Genomic DNA, 19,596 nt, shown 5'->3' on the forward strand with positions numbered 1-19,596 from the left:
ATGAAAACATTAAATATATAAAAAAAAATAAAGGCTTGGGGGTTGGTTTATTGGGGAGGGGGATCATAAAGGAGAATAAAAAAAATAGTTTAGACAGGTACTATCCAAAATTCCCTTTGTCGCCTATTATTGACTTTATTTAAAATCCACACACAATTCAGTTTAACTGTGTCATTGTCATGCAATGTGTATGTTCCTAGTGACTAATATTAAATTATACTACACAGTCTTTATTCAAAATATTGTTTGCCTCATCGCTTAATGTTTATATAGTGATGAGCGGATTATTTCCATTCGGCTTCATATTATTTAGTCAAAACAAATATTAACTAAAAGGATGAAAAAAAACAATACAAATTCACATTCTGCGAGTCGTCTTCTTTTGATAAATATCACAGCTTTCAAATGATATATACATTTTCAGCAGTCATTGAGACAGCCCCTTTTTACATTATTCACCAAAGACAGGTTGATCATGTGTGGGGGGGGGGGGGGGTATGAGGCTGCTTGGTGGTGGCTCATTTTCCTGTTCAGTGATAGCTTGAACGTTTCATGGTGTTTATTAAAACTAATGCCGGCTCTTTATCAAGAAGGGACACCATTGATGTGGTTCTTATAAGAAGGAATACTTATCAAAGGGCAAGACCATATTAAAGCCCATCAAATTTACCATAAATAGTAAAGTGTTCTTTGAAAAAAAAAAAAAAGCTTTCTTACTGAGTATTAGCCAATAGAAATATCCTCTAGTTCTCCTATGTATAATGATATAAAATATTTATGCGTATGACAAACACATAAATCCTATTTTAGTAACTGCCTGAATACAAAAGCAGTACTTCTAGATTTGGGAATGAGGAGGTACATTTTTTCCCTGAGGAGAGCTCCAAACTTGTGTGTGGGGTCTTACAGGCCATACAATGCTCCCCTGGGAGAAAAAATGCAAAGTAGTCGCCCTCGAGATGGAAGAGAACTTATTTGCTGGTGCCACTTATTAGAGGTAGAGCTCCTGCAAATGAATGTGTACCTGTCGTTAGTAAAAGCTTTTTATATAATGCAGATAATACCTTTATAAGTATATTTGTAATATACTTTGGTTAAAAAATATGCATTTTTTGGGTAGAAAACATGCTGTCTCTGCAGCTATTGCCTGTGTGTCTGTGTGCGGAGACCAAATACAGGAAGTGAGAGCGGGATGAGCAGGGCTCTGTACAGGCTCCTGGCTTGTTAATCATGCTGCTGTGTGAGCGGGGAGCATGTGACGGAGCCTCACTGTATAGAGCCCTGCTTGTCCTCAGTGCACAGAGGCCTGCTTGTCCTCAGTGCACAGAGTCCTGCTTGGCCTCAGTGTACAGAGCCCTGCTTGTCCTCAGTGTACAGAGCCCTGCTTGTCCTCAGTGTACAGAGCCCTGCTTGTCCTCAGTGTACAGAGCCCTGCTTGTCCTGAGTGCACAGAGCCCTCTTTGTCCTCATTATACAGAGCCTGCTTTTCCTCATTATACAGAGCCCTGCTTGTCCTCAGTGCACAGAGCCCTGCTTGTTCTCAGTGTACAGAGCACTGCTTGTCCTTAGTACACAGAATCCTGCTTGTCCTCAGTGCACAGAGCTCTGCTTGTCCTCGGTGTACAGAGCCCTGCTTGCCCTCAGTGTACAGAGCCCTGCTTGTCTTCAGTGTACAGAGCCCTGCTTGTCCTCAGTGTACAGAGCCTTGCTTGTCCTCAGTGCACAGAGCCCTGCTTGTCTTCAGAGCACAAAGCCCTGCTTGTCCTGTTTACACAGCCCTGCTTGTCCTCAGTGCACAGAGCCCTGCTTGTCCTCATTATACAGAGCCCTGCTTGTCCTCAGTGTACAGAGCCCTGCTTGTCCTCAGTGTACAGAGCCCTGCTTGTCCTCAGTGTACAGAGCCCTGCTTGTCCTCAGTGTACAAAGCCCTGCTTGTCCTCAGTGTACAGAGACCTGCTTTTCCTCAGTGTACAGAGCCCTCCTTGTCCTCAGTGTACAGATCCCTCCTTGTCCTCAGTGCACAGAGCCCTGCTTGTCCTCACTGCACAGAGCTCTATTCGTCCTCAGTGTACAGAGCCCTGCTTGTCCTCACTGCACAGAGCTCTGCTTGTCCACCCTCACTTTCTGTATTTGGTCTCCTCACAGAGACACACATGCAATAGCTGCAGAGATAAAAAAGACACATTTTTATTAACCAATGTAAATTACGAGTATACATATAATGGTATTATCTACATTATATAAAAAAGTTTTTGCTAATGACAGTTACACTTTCATGACCCATCTGTAGACAGCTGTTTCAGATTTTGTTCCCCCCCCCCCCAATCAGTACAGAGCACAGTGCTTGCTGGCTTGCAGAGCACAGTGCTTGCTGGCTTCAGAAGGGAAGTATTTTGTTCACATTTTGAGAACCATGTTCATGTTGTCTACATTTTCGAGAACCATGTTCATGTTTTTTTTTTTTTTTGTCACTGCATTAGCCCACTATTTTATGTGAAACCTACTAATAAGTCAAAATTCCCTAACAAAGTGCAAAGAGTGGGTCACATCACATCATGGAAGAAGTGTGAAGACAAAAACTGGAGATGACACAGCACAAAAAAAAAAAACACCATTCATGTAGTCATCAACAGTCCAATCCAATTTAAAGGAAACCTGTCATCAATTTCCTTCTGCCTAAACCATAAAATATTGAGGCGGTACCATGCAGCTTCTGCCTGCTCCGCCGGCCTTAAATAAAAGATTCCTACCTATACCAATCAAGGCCGACAGAGCAGGCAGAAGCTTCTATGGACAGCCCCGATGACTTGTGGTTAAAGTGTCCCTGTCATTAAAATAAACTTTTGACATGTCACAGAGACAAAGTAAGTTTTGATTGCTCTGGGTTTCAGAGCAAAGACCCCCACTGATCAGTAGAAAGAGCAGTGAGAAGCATGCGGTAGTGCAACTAACTCCCCAGCTCACATGGTCTCCATCCTGTGGTCCCATTATACAGGACGTAGATCACTGTGAGCCAAGGAGCTTCTCCCTGTTCGTTCTACTGATCAAAGGGGGTCTCAGCACTAAAACCCTGACGTATTGAAACCTTTGATGTCTCAAAGGTTTTTTCAAATAACAGGCACACTTTGAGCCAGCTTAAAAGTGATGTCAGGTTCTCTTTAATGATATATTATTAGAATAATAGTAACGAAAATACATTCATTGACAAAGTAAAATATCAGTCTGTACTCTCTTACGGGGTTTTTCCACCATTTCATTTTCAGAGGTTCTTCTATTTTAAGAAGTAGATCTGAGGGAAAGACTTACACCTAATGTTTCCTACCTGGGTCCTGGAAGTCAATGTGTCTGGTTACTCCACTGATTTCCTCTGCTTGCTTTCTCCAAAATTTCCCGCGTTTTCCTGAAAGCATTATTTCATGAATGCAAAAACAATGTCTTCTGAAGAAAGTGAGCAGCAAGAGAGTGAGTAGCAGCAAAAGGTGCCCTGTCATGCCTGTCACACTGTCCTTGCTAAAGTACATACAGAAACAAGGCGAGCCATGGCAGCCATGCACAAGAAGGCTTTAGGAGATCAAACTGTAGGTAAGAAAACCTCGGAAAAGACATTTTGTTCACCTTGACTACTGCAATTGACACCAAAATTTGAATTTTGTCAACATTATAAAAGTGCAAGTAGTGACCAAAATCAGGACTTGCTTGGAAAAGCTAAGACAGGGGCACGTGGGTAAGAAGAGACCATCAAGTCCAATAGGAAAGATACTTTCATCCATTGCCTTTGTTTCCTGCTCAGTCTATTTATTTTGGAAGCCAATGGGACTGTTAAATAGTGTGAATCAAATAAGTGCATTCAAAGGCTGGGGCTTTAGGCCATTGTCACAAGCGTGCAATACACATGCATCCATATGTTTGCATCTTGGCCCCAACCTTAGGTCTAGAAACTGTAATGCTTCAAAGATATGTCCATTTTATGCACCTTTGAGTGCCTGCAGTTATGGCTCTGACTAGTCACTGTTCCAGAGAAACAAAGGAAATTGGGCAAAAATAATTAGTATGGGGTTCATCCTCATAAACAGAACTATACAATGCCTGGCTAAATGACCATTAGATCAGAAGTGGCCACACATTTTCAGTACAGGGCTTTTTTGTTGTTGAAATAGAAATAGGTGCAAAAGGTGCCCCTTTGCATATTCCAAGCTTGTTGCTTTCAGTGTTCCCTCCTGGGGTAGCTCAAGGTCACTGGACCTATGCCCACCAAGCCTGATAGATTTTGCATTAGGGTCTTCTAAGGCATCTGATGGAAACTAAAAGCCTAAAAGAAACAGGTCAATGAGCCACCATAAGTCTGGGTTCACACTACGTTTTGTCCCATACGGGAGCGCATACGGCAGGAGGGAGCTAAAACCTCGCGCTCCCGTATGTGACCGTATGCGCTCCCGTATGTCATTCATTTCAATGAGCCGACCGGAGTGAAACGTTTCACTCCGGTCGGCTCATTGAAGTGAATGACATACGGGAGCGCATACGGTCACATACGGGAGCGCGAGGTTTTAGCTCCCTCCTGCCGTATGTGCTCCCGTATGGGACAAAACGTAGTGTGGACCCAGCCTAAGTGACATTTGATAACCAAGCATGCAATATAGTAACATAGTTCATAAGATTGAAAAAAGAACGGAGTCCATCCAGTTCAACCTATATCTCTACTGTGTCCCAAAGAGTTGATCAAGTGGAAGGCAAAAAACCTTTATGAAGCTGATGCCAATTACCCCATACCAGGGTGAAAAAAATTATTCCCGACTCCAAATAAAGCACAATAAATCCCTGGATCAACATTCTGTCCCCATAAATCTAGTATTCATAACCTGTAATGTTATTACTTTCCAGAAATGCATCCAGACCCCTTTTGAACACTTTTATTGAGTTGACAGTTCCTCTGGCAGACAGTTCCATAGTCTGCATAGTTCCATAGTCTCACTGCTCTTACAGTAAAGAACCCCAGTCTGTGCTGGTGTAGAAACCTTCTTTCCTCTACATGTAGAGGATGCCCCCTTGTTATAGATACAGTCCTGGGTATAAATAGATTATGGGAGAGATCTCTGTACGGTCCCGATATATTTATACATAGTTATTAGGTCTCCCCTAAGCCTTCTTTTTTCTAAACTAAATAACCATAATTCTGATAATCTTTCTGGTTACTGTAGTCCTCCCATCTATGAACCCTCTCCAGCTCCGCTATATCTTTCTTGTACACTGGTGCCCAGTACATCTCCTCTTAAATAACTTAAATTTAGAAATGCCATAGCATTGTTGTGATGCACATAGGAGTAAAGTTCATCTCTCCTATTCTTCATTATGAGGCAAAATGCCAGAGACTAGTAATAACTGACTACTGAGCTACAATTAAAGCTTCTGCCGACTATCATTGAGTCCAGTCAGTCCTTTGTGTTTTGTTAACAGGATGTCTGGATTAAACAGGAAAACCATAGTCTATTGTTCATAGGAGAATAACTGTGATGTCAGATTCTGTGTTGTAACAATTAGAAAGTCGTCCTCTTATGACTTCGTCCTTAGAAAATACATGTCATTTTCAGTGTAGTTTATCAATCCTCCTACACTAGAACGTATAAATATCTAATTCTCACAAAATCTGAAATACTTCAATATAGTTGTAACTGCTATTAAGGTTTAAGTGGAAAAAATAAAAACTTTAAAAATCTCATAGATCTTCATATGTAATGCCCTTACAAAGACTTTTCTTCAAAGCTCAGCTCATCGTCCTAAACCACTATTTGGTGGACTAGCACAGCTGTACAGGTTGCCATGCTGAACTAAGTTTGGGTGGTTTGGTCTTGCTGGACAGTCAAAAGTCGAAAATGCTCAGGCCTATACCTCTGTGTTTATTATATTGCAAATATATGTTCTGCATCTCAGTGTACTACATGCATGCAATGAGTCTGATTCAGGGTATTAGTGTGTTAACAATTGGTGGGTTAACAATTTCACCATGTGCAAAGCAGTATCTATTCACATATCCACGTCTTAAAGGGGTACTCCGCCCCTGGCATCTTATCCCCTATCCAAAGGATAGGGGATAAGATGTTAGATCGCCGCGGTCCCGCTGTTGGGGACCCCGGGGATCGCCACAACGGCACCCCACCATCATTACTGCACAGAGCGAGTTCGCTCTGTGTGTAATGACAGGCGATACAGGGGCCGGAGCAGCGTGACGTCATGGTTCCGCCCCTCATGACATCACGGCCCGTCCCCTTAATGCAAGTCTATGGCAGGGGGCGTGACGACCACAACGCTCCCTCCCATAGACTTGTATTGATGGGGGCAGGCCGCGACGCCATGAGGGGCGGAGCCGGTACGTAACGATGCTCCGGCCCCTGTATTGCCCGTCATTACGTACAGAGCGATCTCGCTCTGTGCAGTAATGATAGCGGGGTGCTGCAGCAGCGATCCCCGGGGTCCCCAGCAGCGGGACCCCGGCGATATGACATCTTATCCCCTATCCTTTGGATAGGGGATAAGATGTCTAGGGGCGGAGTACCCCTTTAACCAATTAATGCTAAGAGTAATCATGCTCCACCACTATTCTCAGGATAGGGAGTGCAAATCTCAGATTTTAGTCAGTGGGAGCTTAGACCCTATACAGTGAGCACACCTGCTCTGCAGCACTCTTACTTCATGAATTTGCACAAGGAAGCTTCAAGTGTAGCAACAGTCAGTTATACCCTTACATAGAGAGGCCTTAGCATTCCTAGTCCTACCTTATCCAAGTTTCTTGTCTGGCTAGTCTCGCTGGAAGGGGAAAGAAAGAAGTAGCATTTGGGGGGGGGGATTCTATGGACTCAATTGCAACAAAGAACTAGGTAGGGACTGTCCCCTCAGAAGAGGGACACATAGGCAGTATGGTTTTACATCTTCATAAAAAATGTTATCCCCTTTTTATAGAAATCATAGTTTATTAAAAAAATAATAATAATAATAATAAAAAACAACAGGGGTCCCCATACTGTCCAGAACATTGTCTTGTCTGGTTGCAGCAACATTTTTCCAGGACGTGAAGTCGGGACTAATACTCTTCTGTGCTCACTTCTGCTCTATCAGACTGTCTAAAAAGAGAAAGAAGGGAGTTACAGAGCAGCTAGCACAGTGAGTGCGGATAGACTCAGTACTTGCCTCGGACACCCCTTTCCTGAGCAGTGGATGTCAGAATGAGTGAGCAGCAGAACAGGGGAATTTGTGAGCCAAATACAGAAGCCAGACACATTAAAAAAAGCCATGCAAAGAATCTACATAACCTAGTTAGTAACATTATATAAGCATTATTTTTTTCTGTGATATATATATATATATATATATATATATATATATATATATATATATATATAACTAAGTTGTTTTACAAAAACCCTGGCATTTGAGGTTTTCTTTCCCAAAGTTGTTTGCGGGACTTTTCATAGTGACACAGGGTTGCACATCTTGTGGATATACACAACTTATTTCTGGTGTCATAAACTTGACATATTACCTTACCAGAACCTTAGTATAGTTGGCATCATGAACCTAACCATGAGATCTACACAACTACGCAAAACATGTAGTTGTCACTTTACAAATATAAGGGAATTGTAGCCCAGGCATAGTGGCCATTACTTCAAGCCTTGTAGTTCACATTACACTTGCCTCTTACCACACTTCTTCTGTTAGTTTACACCTGAATACTGCTTGACTCGGTGCTTAGGCTGCTGTGATCACAGGACTTTATAAACTACCAAGTTACCCCGAGAAATACACAGACTTTTATTTCCTGTTGTGTTTACATTTTAATATTATTTTAGCTTTTTATTTCATATCTGTCATATGTACTATATGTACTAAAATGGAAGTGCACCATATTTGTGTGCCCATTGGGGAAATCAACAACCCACTCTGTCTTGACTAGGGTATTTAGATAAAGACAAGGGCAGCAAACTAAATATTTGCTCTTTGCTCTAAATAGATGTGAAGCCATAACGTATATTTTTACATTAGGGAACAGAAGAAAGAGACTATGAATGCAGGATGCGACTACATAGCTTTTTGTAGTCCGTAACCATGGAGACACATAGGGGGGGTATTTATGAAAGGATTTATGTGGGTTTTTTTTCACGTAACTTTGCCGCAATACTTTGGCGCAGTGTCTTTTTGCGCCAAAGTTTGGTGCATCTTCTCCACTGTCATTTTTACAACTTTCTCAAAATCACATGGTCCTGTGTGATTTTAACTTTAGTCAGGAATTCATCATTTGCGCCAATTGATCTTTGGCTCAATTTTGGCGCAAATCCCGTTTTTTTGGCGCAAATTCCCGCCAAGAAATGTTGCACATGGAAAATACACTTAGCAATGTCAGAAAATGTAAAGGTGTCAAAATACATTAAAAATGTTTTTTTGTGAAAGCAGCGACGCCTCCAGGGCTGCTCAATAGTATCCTGCGACATAGTCGTGTCTGAGGAACCTTCACCCTCCGTTGAGCCAGCATTGGACATGGCCACACAGGTTCCGGAAAGGTAAGCACTAAAGCAGTGGTCTCCAACCTGCGGACCTCCACATGTTGCAAAACTACAATTCCCAGCATGCCCGGACAGCCAACGGCTGTCCGGGCATGCTGGGAATTGTAGTTTTGCAACATCTGGAGGTCCGCAGGTTGAAGACCACTGCACTAAAGTAACAAAAAAACAAAAAACTACCCAAGTTGAAAATAAAATCCATTGCACATGGTGGCCATAAACCCCACAAAAGAAAATAACTCATGTCTCTTGCTGATATACTGCAGAAGGGACCCCGAAATGGCTGCTCTACAGGGTAAAATACGCGTCCTCTGTGGTGGTAAGTTCTGTGTAAGGCTGGGTCCACACTACGTTTTGTCCCATACGGGAGCGCATACGGCAGGAGGGAGCTAAAACCTCGCGCTCCTGTATGTGACCGTATGCGCTCCCGTATGCCATTCACTTCAATGAGCCGACCGGAGTGAAACGTTCGGTCCGGTCGGCTCATTTTTGCGCCGTATGCGCTTTTACAACCGGACCTAAAACTGTGGTCAACCACGGTTTTAGGTCCGGTTGTAAAAGCGCATACGGCGCAAAAATGAGCCGACCGGACCGAACGTTTCACTCCGGTCGGCTCATTGAAGTGAATGGCATACGGGAGCGCATACGGTCACATACGGGAGCGCGAGGTTTTAGCTCCCTCCTGCCGTATGCGCTCCCGTATGGGACAAAACGTAGTGTGGACCCAGCCTTAAAGGCGCTGTGAACAGCCGATTTCAACATTTGAGCCAAAATTACTAACAACTTGCACCAAATGGTAAATTTGGTGCATGTCCACGAAAACCAAAGTGAAAAAAAAAGGTAAAAAGAAACTGTCGACAGGCAAAATTGATAAATACCCCCCATAGATCTGCAAAGGAGCTGTAGACACAAGAAGACTGGAGATATTGCAAAATTGCTTAATTTCTTTTTTTTTATTAATAGCAAATAAATAGGGTTAAAAAAAAGCTTCCATAGTCTTCAAATATCCACTTGCAACTGTTTTTACATTATGGAATAGTGTTGCTCGCGAATATTTGCAATGCAAATTTTATTCACGAATATTGCATATTCGCGAATTCGTGAATATTCGCGAATATAGCACTATATATTCGTAATTACGAATATTCTTTATTTTTTTATTTTTTTATCACAGTACACATCACAGTGATCACCCCTCTCTGTTTCCAGCTTGTGTGGTGTAAAGAAGGTTCTAATACTACTGTGAGAGACCACCGGGCGAATTTTCGCATATACGAAAATTTACATATGTTAATTTTCGCATATGCGAATTTTCGCACATGTTAATTTTTGTATATGCGAATTTTTCGCATATGTGAATTTTCGCATATGCGAAAATAAAACGCAATTATTAAGAATTTAGCGAATATATGACGAATATTCGTCCATATATTCGCAAAATATCACGAATTCGAATATGGCCTATGCCGCTCAACACTATTCTGGAATCTAACATCTTGTGCTTCCACCTTCTACCTCCTAATGACATGGAGAAATATACAGCATTATATTGCGGATCTGAATCTCAGGCTATAAATAGAGATGAGCGAACTTACAGTAAATTCGATTTGTCACAAACTTCTCGGCTCGGCAGTCCTAGGACTGTATCCACCTTTTCCAGCCCACCGGAGCACCTGAAAGCTGAACTAATTTACGCAGGATAAGACATCAACTGCCGAGCCGAGAAGTTCGTGACGAATCGAATTTACTGTAAGTTCACTCATCTCTAGCTATAAACAATGCAAATCATTTTAATGCAGAGATAGAAGTTTACATTCTCTCTATCTACTGTACAAGAAATCTTCCTGCCAAATCTTCCTTTTATTAAATGTAATCATGTTCCAATATTTTATTGGCTTCTTACCTCTCTAAATAATGCTTAGTGTTTGCAAGTGATTCCCTGTACAGCAACCATCAACTTACACTGCCTTATGTTAGAACTAGGGCAATATGGCCCCAGCAGAATTCTGATGTTAATTAAGCCAATATCCTACCTGCCTTCAGAAAGGAAACCGGCAACGGAAAAAGTTATGGTAATTATTAGAAAGCTAAACAGATACACATAATAAACCGACTTTAGGAAACTACTCGATACTTTAATACTGGTTGTGTTACAAACCAAATATGTTTTCTGCCGATATTTGATTATAAATTATTATTAATAAATTATTGCAATTATAAATACAAAACATGGGGGAATTGGCGAATATCTGTTTCTTAAATCAGATAAAGATCTAGTCCTCATAGGGCCAATATAACAATAGACTAACATTACAATATGCTACCGTATTTTTCGCCGTATACAACGCACTTTTTCTTCCCCAAAACTGGGGCAAATACACATTAAAACCCTGTCATATGGTGGCGGTCCCTGCGGCCATCAACGGCCGGGACCCGCGGCTAATACAGGCTTCACCGATCGCGGTGATGTCCTGTATTAACCCTTCAGACGCGGCGATCAAAGCTGATGGCCGCGTCTGAAACGAAAGTGACACTAACCCGGCAGCTCAGTCGGGCTGTTCGGGACCGCCGCGGTGAAATTGGGGCGTCCCGAAGAGCTTACAGGACACTGGGAGGGACCTTAACTGCCTCCTCGGTGTCTGATCGGCGAATGACTGCTCCGTGCCAGGATCCCCTGCATGGCCGGCGCTCTCCTTCGTCGTTATCACGTCGTCACGCATGCCGTCCCGTCATCCAATAGGAGCGGCGTGCGTATCAACGTAATGGAGGTGAAGGAGAGCGAGGATACCGGGCAGAAGAGACGTTCCGGAGCGATGGGGACACCCCAGGGATGTGGCGACAGCGATGGAGGGCGACATCCAGGGCAGCGGTGACGGGTCCGGAGAGGCGAGAGGCGGGGACACGTGAGTATTACCTCCTATACCAGTGGTCTTCAAACTGCGGACCTCCAGATTTTGCAAAACTACAACTCCTGGCATGCCCGGACAGCCAACGGCCTGAATAATGACATTGTGGGGGGACAAGGATAGGTGTGGAGACCAGGTAGGATGGGGTTAAGCCCTGATATACCCTGACAGGGGAGATGTTGTGCCCACTTACCCTGCTCGCTCAGGGAGCTGTCGGGGCACTCGTCCTTGAAAGGACGACCCCTGCCCCGGTCTATCCCTTGGTCAGCCCCTAAACTAGAAAAGTTGCATGGCCCGCCCAATGCGTTTCCCCTTAGTTAATGGGTTCATCAGGGGCTCCAGGGCAAACAAGAGATCAGGTCAGTAATGCGTTACCCAATGTAAACAATAGTACATAAAGTGGAATGAGAAAACAAGGTGCAAACAAAGTTCATAGGCCAATAAGGTGCAGCGATAATGATGGTAAAGTGCACCAATTAAAACCAACACATAAACAAAGTCCAAAAAATGTAACACATTTCCCTTAGAAGATAACCAAGGGACAAAGTGATAAAAGATGTGCTGGTTACCCAGAGCAGAGCCCTGCTACTGGGTTTGACTCACGTAACCACAGTGGCGGTCGGCGAGATATCGGGAACTGCAGTGGCAGAGTGCGCGGTTATGGCGTCTGTATCCCGTCGGGATTGCTTGTATGTCAGTGGGGATTCTGTTGTTTTAAACAGCACAAGTAAACGTTATGTTTTAAATGTTTTTACCCCTCCTATAATAGAAGCAGGACTGAAGCCATCATCATTAGTGGACAGGATTACAATGAAAAGTAACAAAATGGAATTGCAAAGCCAGAGACAGAGAAGCCAGGATAACATTAGATGACAATGCATAATGAAAAAGCAGCTCCTCTTCCGCATGACAAAGAGCACGCCCAGAACACATATCCCAAAGAGTGGCAAAAAGTGGTAAAGATCTGTAAATTCCTTCTATTAAAAAAAAAAAAAAAACTTAATCCTTCCAATACTTATCAGCTGCTGTATGATCTAGAAGAAGTTGTGTAGTTCTTTCCAGTCTGACCACAGTGCTCTCTGCTGAAACCTCTGTCTGTGTCCGCAACTGTCCAGAGCAGGAGAGATTTACTATGGTGATTTGCATCTACTCTGGACAGTTCCAGACAAAGACAGAGGTGGCAGCAGAGAGCACTTTTTTCAGACTGGAAAGGACTACACAGTTTTCTCTGTAGTATACAGCAGCTGATAAGTAGTGGAAGAATTAAGATTTTCAAATAGAAGTGATGTACAAATCTGTTTAACTTTTAGTTAAAATGGGCAATACATTGGGGAACATATTCAAACACCTGCTATGTTTCATTTAGGCAGTCTAACATTGCACCGGATTTTTTACAGTGACTAAGGTTATTTAAAAAAACGTTGCATCTTATAGTTAAGGATTGGGAAGATGTGCAGACTTTCAAAAATCTGGTACAGTTTAAGCCACCGCTTTGCCTGCCATCTTCCGAGGCCGCACCCCTTTAAAATTAAATCGTCGCGCATGGCACCAAGGCAAAATACTTTTGCAAATGTTTGATGCACCACTTTATCAACCAATCTGACACAGTTTACAAAAAAAAGGCAAATTCAGTCTTTAAAGGGGTTATCCAGGAATTGAAAAACAGACCTATTTTCTTTCAAAGACAGCTCCCTGTCTGTCCCCAGGTTGTGTGTGGTATTACAACTTGGCTCCATTCACTTCAGTGGAACTGAGCTTCAAAACCGCACCCAACCTAGAGACAGACAGAGAGAGGTCTTTGAAAGAAATCATCTCTGCTTTTTGATTCCTGGATAACCCCTTTAATATTCCCCACTATGAAGTGCACTTCATTAACTACATATTTCATTGCCTGATTAACCAATGTTTATGAAATGAAGACAACTCTTTTACTGTTACACTTTGCTATATTTAGATTTATAACATTAAATACAGATTGCAGCAGATTTTAGACCTAGTGACCCAAATCCCAAAAACAAGGTCAGGTGACCTCACTAATATTCAATTATCTGCTATAAATAAATAAATAAATAAAAACCAGAAATCTGTAGCTTAGAATGACAGGGAGATTTAATAAATCCTGCATGGGAAAATATTATGTAACTAGTACAAAGGCAGAGAAACCTGCTGGGGATAGGAGTATTTAAGGTAATATGAGAGTTTCTTTTTTTCTAAAGTTAAATGCAGGATTTTAATATTCAAAGAAGTTTTATAAAATGATACAGAAAATCTGCAGCAAATGTTTATATCTGGAAAAAAAATTACTATAAAAATGATAAGAAAAAAATAACAGTTGCTCTAACTAGTTCTGCTTTGATAAGGCAGCACAGTTATATTCCGACCTAAAGGAGACCTTCCAGGTGACCATGATTTCCAAGCTAAAATTAGTGTGTACAGCAGTTGTCTCCAAATTGAGGACCTCCAGATGTTGCAAAACTGTGGCTTACATTTTATCTGGTGCTGACCCTGTCTATGTGTTTAAATCCTGGTTTTATTCTCTTATGGCTAATGTTTTTCACACTGCATGCAGTTCACTAGAGGAGGAGGAAGGGGTGTTCCCTCGGGCAAGCATACTGCCTCCCCTCACATCTCATGGGGAACTTCTTTTCTCCCTCCTCAGAGCTGGCTGCTCTGTGCACTGAGGCTCTGTGACACGCCCCTAGCTCACACAGCAGCCTGATGGACAAGCCGGAGCCTGAACAGAGTCCTGTTTGTCCCGCCCACACTTCTTGTATTTTGTCTCTGCACAGGGACACAAAGGTAATAGGTACAGGGACAATACAGTGTTGTGCACAGTAGAGGTAAAAAGTTTACGTCGATGGTAAAAAGTTTAAAGCATTTTCTTCACCCAAACTTTACCACTGAATTAAACCAATATGCATTTTTCTTCACTTGGAACCAGGCATAGGGTCATAGACCAAACTTACCCCATACATTACCAAGCATATTTCTCTCTGGAGGACCCAACTCATGCATAACATAGACAGGCCATAGATTACAATGTTCCCCATTAACTGATTCATTTGACTTCTAGTGGTGCTGCAGAAGAACTTAAAAGGGTACTCCGCTGCCACAGCATTTGGAACATTTTGTTCCTAATGAGGGGTGCGTGCTGCAGAGGTTGTGATGTCACGGCCACGCCCTCATGATATCATGCCACACCCCTCAGTACAAGTCTATGGAAGGGGGTATGGTAGCTCCCACTTCCCCTCCCATAGACTTGCAATGAAGGGGCATGGCATCATGATGGGCGTGGCCATAACATCACAACCCCCGCAGCACGCACCCCTCATTAGGAACAAAATGTTCTGAATGCTGGGGCAGTGGAGTACCCTTTTAATACTTGTTGTTTTCTCCACATGTTACAGCTCATAGTCTGGGGTCTCGGCAGTGGGACTTATTTTAGGGAAACTAAGGAATTATCCAAAGTAGTCAACCTCTTAAATAAGACTGAACCTAAACCACAGGATAGATATTACTCTTTCTCCTATACACTGGAACAGATCAACTTGGATTGGTGACAGAACATCACAGCAGTGTTATAGGTAAACAGGATCGTATTAATATTTTATTACCAAACTGTAGAGTAGTTGTCAGGAAGACACAAAACCCTCTAAATATTGTCTCCTGAGACCATGTTATAGGTAACTGGTAACTAGTACACTGTTATGTTTCTAATGGTCTATTACTTCTACTATATACTGTATAATATCACATTGCTATAATTAATGAGCAATAGGGTAATATGATAAAATATATATAATTAGATGCATTAACTGTACAGGAAATGTCAGTCATGCAGGAAAACTCAGTGAAAGCAAAGTCATGTATAATTCATCTAGATCTATTATTATGTCTATAGAAAGATTAATAGAGAGATATAAATATAGATATATTGAAAAAAGAGAGAAAATCAAATCAGCCATATTCCCATCTCTATCACATATTGCCGTTGTTCTGGTCCATCAGAGAAGATGGCACCTGACAGACCCCACTGGCTTTAATGGAGTTCGGCATTTTACCTGACGCAGGGCTATGTCATCTCAGAACCTCCAAGGTGAACGCTTTAACACAACACAAAATGTGGGCTATTTTAAAGGTATATTTTACAGACTTTACTGATGTTCCTAATGATGGTCAGCTCTAGGAAGACAGAATTGATGGACCCCTGGGTGATAGTCGCAGCAGACCCCTTTCTTCTCTCCACAAATGTAAGACAATTTCAGTTCAGCGTCTGCTTCTTTTCTATTAGCTTTTTTTTCCACTACAAATGGTGAGAGCTTCTCAAATCCCATCCATAAATTTTGTACAGTAAATTGCTGATGATTTGTAATGCAGATACTAAAGCAAGAGGATTCAGCCTCATGCCTCACCTTTTTTGATCTAACCAGTATAGCATGTAACATTATAAATTTCGTCAGTAATTTTTCTTGGTTATGGTCTTTAACCCCTTAACGACCACAGACGTAGATGTACGTCCTGGCTTGGCAGTACTTCGCGCACCAGGACGTACATTTACATCCTGTGTATGACCGCGAGCATTGGAGCGGTGCTCGTGTCATACATGGCAGGTTCCATCAGCAGCCGGGGACCCGGCGGTAATGGCCGATATCCACGATCGTCCGGATGTCCGGCATTAAACCCTCAGATGCCGTGTTCAGTACAGATCATGGCATCTGCAGCAATGCGCATGTTAAAATAGATGATGGGATCGCCCACTGCGCTGCACCGGCGATCCGATCATCTGTAATGGCGGATGGAGGTCCCCTCACCTGCCTCCGTCCGTCTCCCTGCATCTCCTGCTCTGGTCTGAGATTAAGCAGACCAGAGCAGAAGATAGCCGATAATACTGATCAGTGCTATGTCCTATGCATAGCACTGAACAGTATTAGCAATCAAATTATTGCTGTAGATAGTCCCCTATAGGGACATAAAAAGTGCAAAAAAAAAGTTGAAAAATGTAAAAATAAAAAGTAAAAAAAAGGGAAAAATCCCCTCCCCCAATAAAAATTGTCAGTTTTTCCCATTTTACCCCCAAAAAGCGTAATTTTTTTAAATAAACATATTTGGTATTGCCATGTGTGTAAATGTCCAATCTATCAAAATATAATGTTAATGATTCTGTACGGTGAACGGCATAAATGTAAAAAATAAAAAAGTCCAAAAATGCTGCTTTTTTGTCACATTTTATTTAAAAAAATTAATAAAAAATTATCTAAAAGTTTTATATATGGAAATGTGGTATCAATAAAAGGTACAGATGACGGCGTAAAAAATGAGCCCTCACACCGCCCTATATACGGAAAAAAAAAAAGTTATATGTGGTCAAAATAGGGCAATTTTAGATTACTGATTTTGTACAAAAGGTTTTAGATTTTTTTTAAGTGGTACAAAAATATATAAGTATCTAGCCATGGGTATCATTTTAATCGAACTGACCCACAGAATAAATAACACATGTCATTTCTGCCATAAAGTTTACAGTGTGAAAACGAAACCTCCAAAATGTGCAAAATGTTGGTTTTCATTTAAATTTCCTCCCTAAAAAAATATTTTTTTTGCGTTGGCTGTACATTTTATGGTAAAATGAGAGAGTTCATTACAAAGTACAATTGGTCACGCAAAAAATAAGCCCTTATATGGGTCTGTAGATGGAAATATAGAGAGTTATGGATTTTGGAAGGCGAGGAGGAAAAAACGAAAACGCAAAAGTAAAAATGGCCTGGTCCTTAAGGTGAAAATGGGCTTGGTCCTTAAGGGGTTAAAGGGATACTCCGGTGGAAAACTATTTTTTCTTTTCAAATCAACTGGTCCTACAAGGTTATACAGATTTGTAAATTACATACTTAATCCTTCCAGTACTCATCAGCTGCTGTATACTACAGAGGAGGTTGAGTAGTTATTTTCTGTCTGACCACAGTGCACTCTGCTGACACCTCTGTCCATGTCAGGAACTGTCCGAAGGAGCAAATCCCCATAGCAAACCTCTCCTGCTCTGTACAGTTTTTCCACTGGTGTACCCCATTAAGTGTTTTTTTCTTTTTACTGTTTGTGTTTTTTTCAAATGTAGGTGCTATTCTTTTTTCATTAGCCAAAAGAGTTCGTTTTTTTTTTTTTTTTTGGCATTTTTATAGCCATAACTATAAAATAGCAATCAAACAATTTTAATTTACAGGAATACCCAATAAATCTATGTTATCTTTGGTTTTGTGAATTTTATTACATATAGTATAGTAATCAGTTCCAGACCAGGCGTTAATGTTTTATGTTTTATGTTTTAATTTAACTTTCTATGACTAACGGAAGAAGGTAATTAAATTTATAATATATTTTTATATATATATATATATATATATATATATATATATATATATATAATATATCCTTTTTAAACACAGGGTGATATAAGGGCGATGCAGAAGTAAAGACCCGTAGGTAAAGTAACATCAGTGGCATACAGCCAGTGACTTAAAATCAAAGTAAAACTGGCTTAGTTGCGCATAGCAACCAATCACAACAAAGCTTTTTGAATATTGGAATTTGCACGAATGGGGTCTGTTGTGACAGTACAGCAAAACGTTCTGAACAAATTTGGTAAATGTACTCCGAAAGGAAACTGCATTTTGCATTGGGTGAAGCAATTTGAAAGCAACAAATATTTAGGTCCTGGGAAAAGTCCAGGCTGTCCAAAGACCAGAAGAGACAAGGAAAAAGATCTGAGCATAGGAAGCATTGTGAGTATAGTCCTAGATAGTCCACTAGGCTGACAAGGATAGAACTACAGGCGCAGCAAACCACAGTATAGCATCGTTTTTACAAAAACATCTGCATTATAAGCCATACAGATAAAATTAGAGTTAGAATGCGGGGCTCGCAATTTGGGAAACACCTTGAAGGAGATTTATCATTCTTTTCAAACGTATGGCTATATGACATTTTTTTTTTTACTTAATTTTACTTACATGCGTCGTATTTATCAAATAGTCGCACAACCTTGATAAACAAATCATAAATAAATCACACGTAAGCAAAACCCGGGAAATCCAGAAATAAATACCAGAGTGGTTGCAGCACTTCCAAAACAATGCCTGTGGGTGCCAAGCGTCCTAGGTCTGATCGGGACCCCTTAAGATATCCAACAAAAAAATGGCGCAGCACCCCAACGAAGTATCCAAAAAAAACTGTGAGTTTATTAACCACATGTTACCAACAGCAACGTTTCAGCTCAACACTAGAGCCTTTTTCAAGCATGAATGCTTGAAAAAGGCTCTAGTGTTGAGCTGAAACGTTGCTGTTGGTAACATGTGGTGAATAAACTCACAGTTTTTTTGGGGATACTTCTTTGGAGTGCTGCGCCATTTTTTTGTTGGATATATATATATATATATATATATATATATCAACTGGCTCGAGAAAGTTAAACGGATTTGTAAATTACTTCTATTAAAAATTTTTAATCCTTCCAATAATTATCAGCTGCTGAAGTTGAGTTGTTCTTTTCTGTCTGGCAACAGTGCTCTCTGCTGACATCTCTGCTTGTCTCGGGAACTGCAGAGAGTAGAAGAGATTTGCTATGGGGATTTGCTTCTACTCTGGACAGTTCCCGAGACAGGTGTCATCAGAGAGCACTTAGACAGAAAACAACAACTCAACTTTAGCAGCTCATAAGTACTGAAAGCATTTAGATTTCAATAGATGTAATTTACAAATCTGTTTAACTTTTTATATATATAAAAAGTTTTTTCCTGGATAACCCCTTTAATAATCGAAGTTCTTTATCTACCCTTTATTACCAGTAGCGTTGCTAGAGAGTGACTGGGAGGGAGGGCATACTGCAGGGTGTATGGAGTCTTGCGTCGCTGCGCTGAGGCCAGAGTTTAGGTCAGGAAGAAAGACAGCGCAGCACCAACAGGCACATAAACAATAGTGAAGCCACAAAAAAAAAAAACGGCTCGGTAGGTTACCCACCCCAAAATGTGCATGAAGCTGTATTACTATGGATGTTTCTTTTTTTTTTTTAAGGAAACATTTTTGCGCCTCATATGGGTTATTTACGTAGTGTGTAAAAATTCTTACACAATTATTTTGCGCCTTACTCT

General features: G+C 41.3%; 1 protein-coding gene across 5 annotated transcripts in view; it reads right to left on the reverse strand.

The window, feature by feature from the left end:
• KCNH5 (potassium voltage-gated channel subfamily H member 5) overlaps nucleotides 1-19,596 on the reverse strand; it is a 403,943-nt gene that overhangs the window by 374,837 nt on the left and 9,510 nt on the right. For 2 of the 5 annotated variants that reach the window (XM_056545662.1, XM_056545663.1), the window contains one exon: nucleotides 3,323-3,400. The exons of the other annotated variants lie outside the window; for them this stretch is intronic. In XM_056545662.1, coding sequence (XP_056401637.1) covers nucleotides 3,323-3,400 — 78 coding nt within the window. The remainder of the gene's footprint in view (nucleotides 1-3,322; nucleotides 3,401-19,596) is intronic. 5 annotated transcript variants of the gene reach the window in all.

The sequence above is a fragment of the Hyla sarda genome, chromosome 11 (genome assembly GCF_029499605.1).
Source record: "Hyla sarda isolate aHylSar1 chromosome 11, aHylSar1.hap1, whole genome shotgun sequence".
In the NCBI taxonomy this organism is placed as follows: domain Eukaryota; kingdom Metazoa; phylum Chordata; class Amphibia; order Anura; family Hylidae; genus Hyla; species Hyla sarda.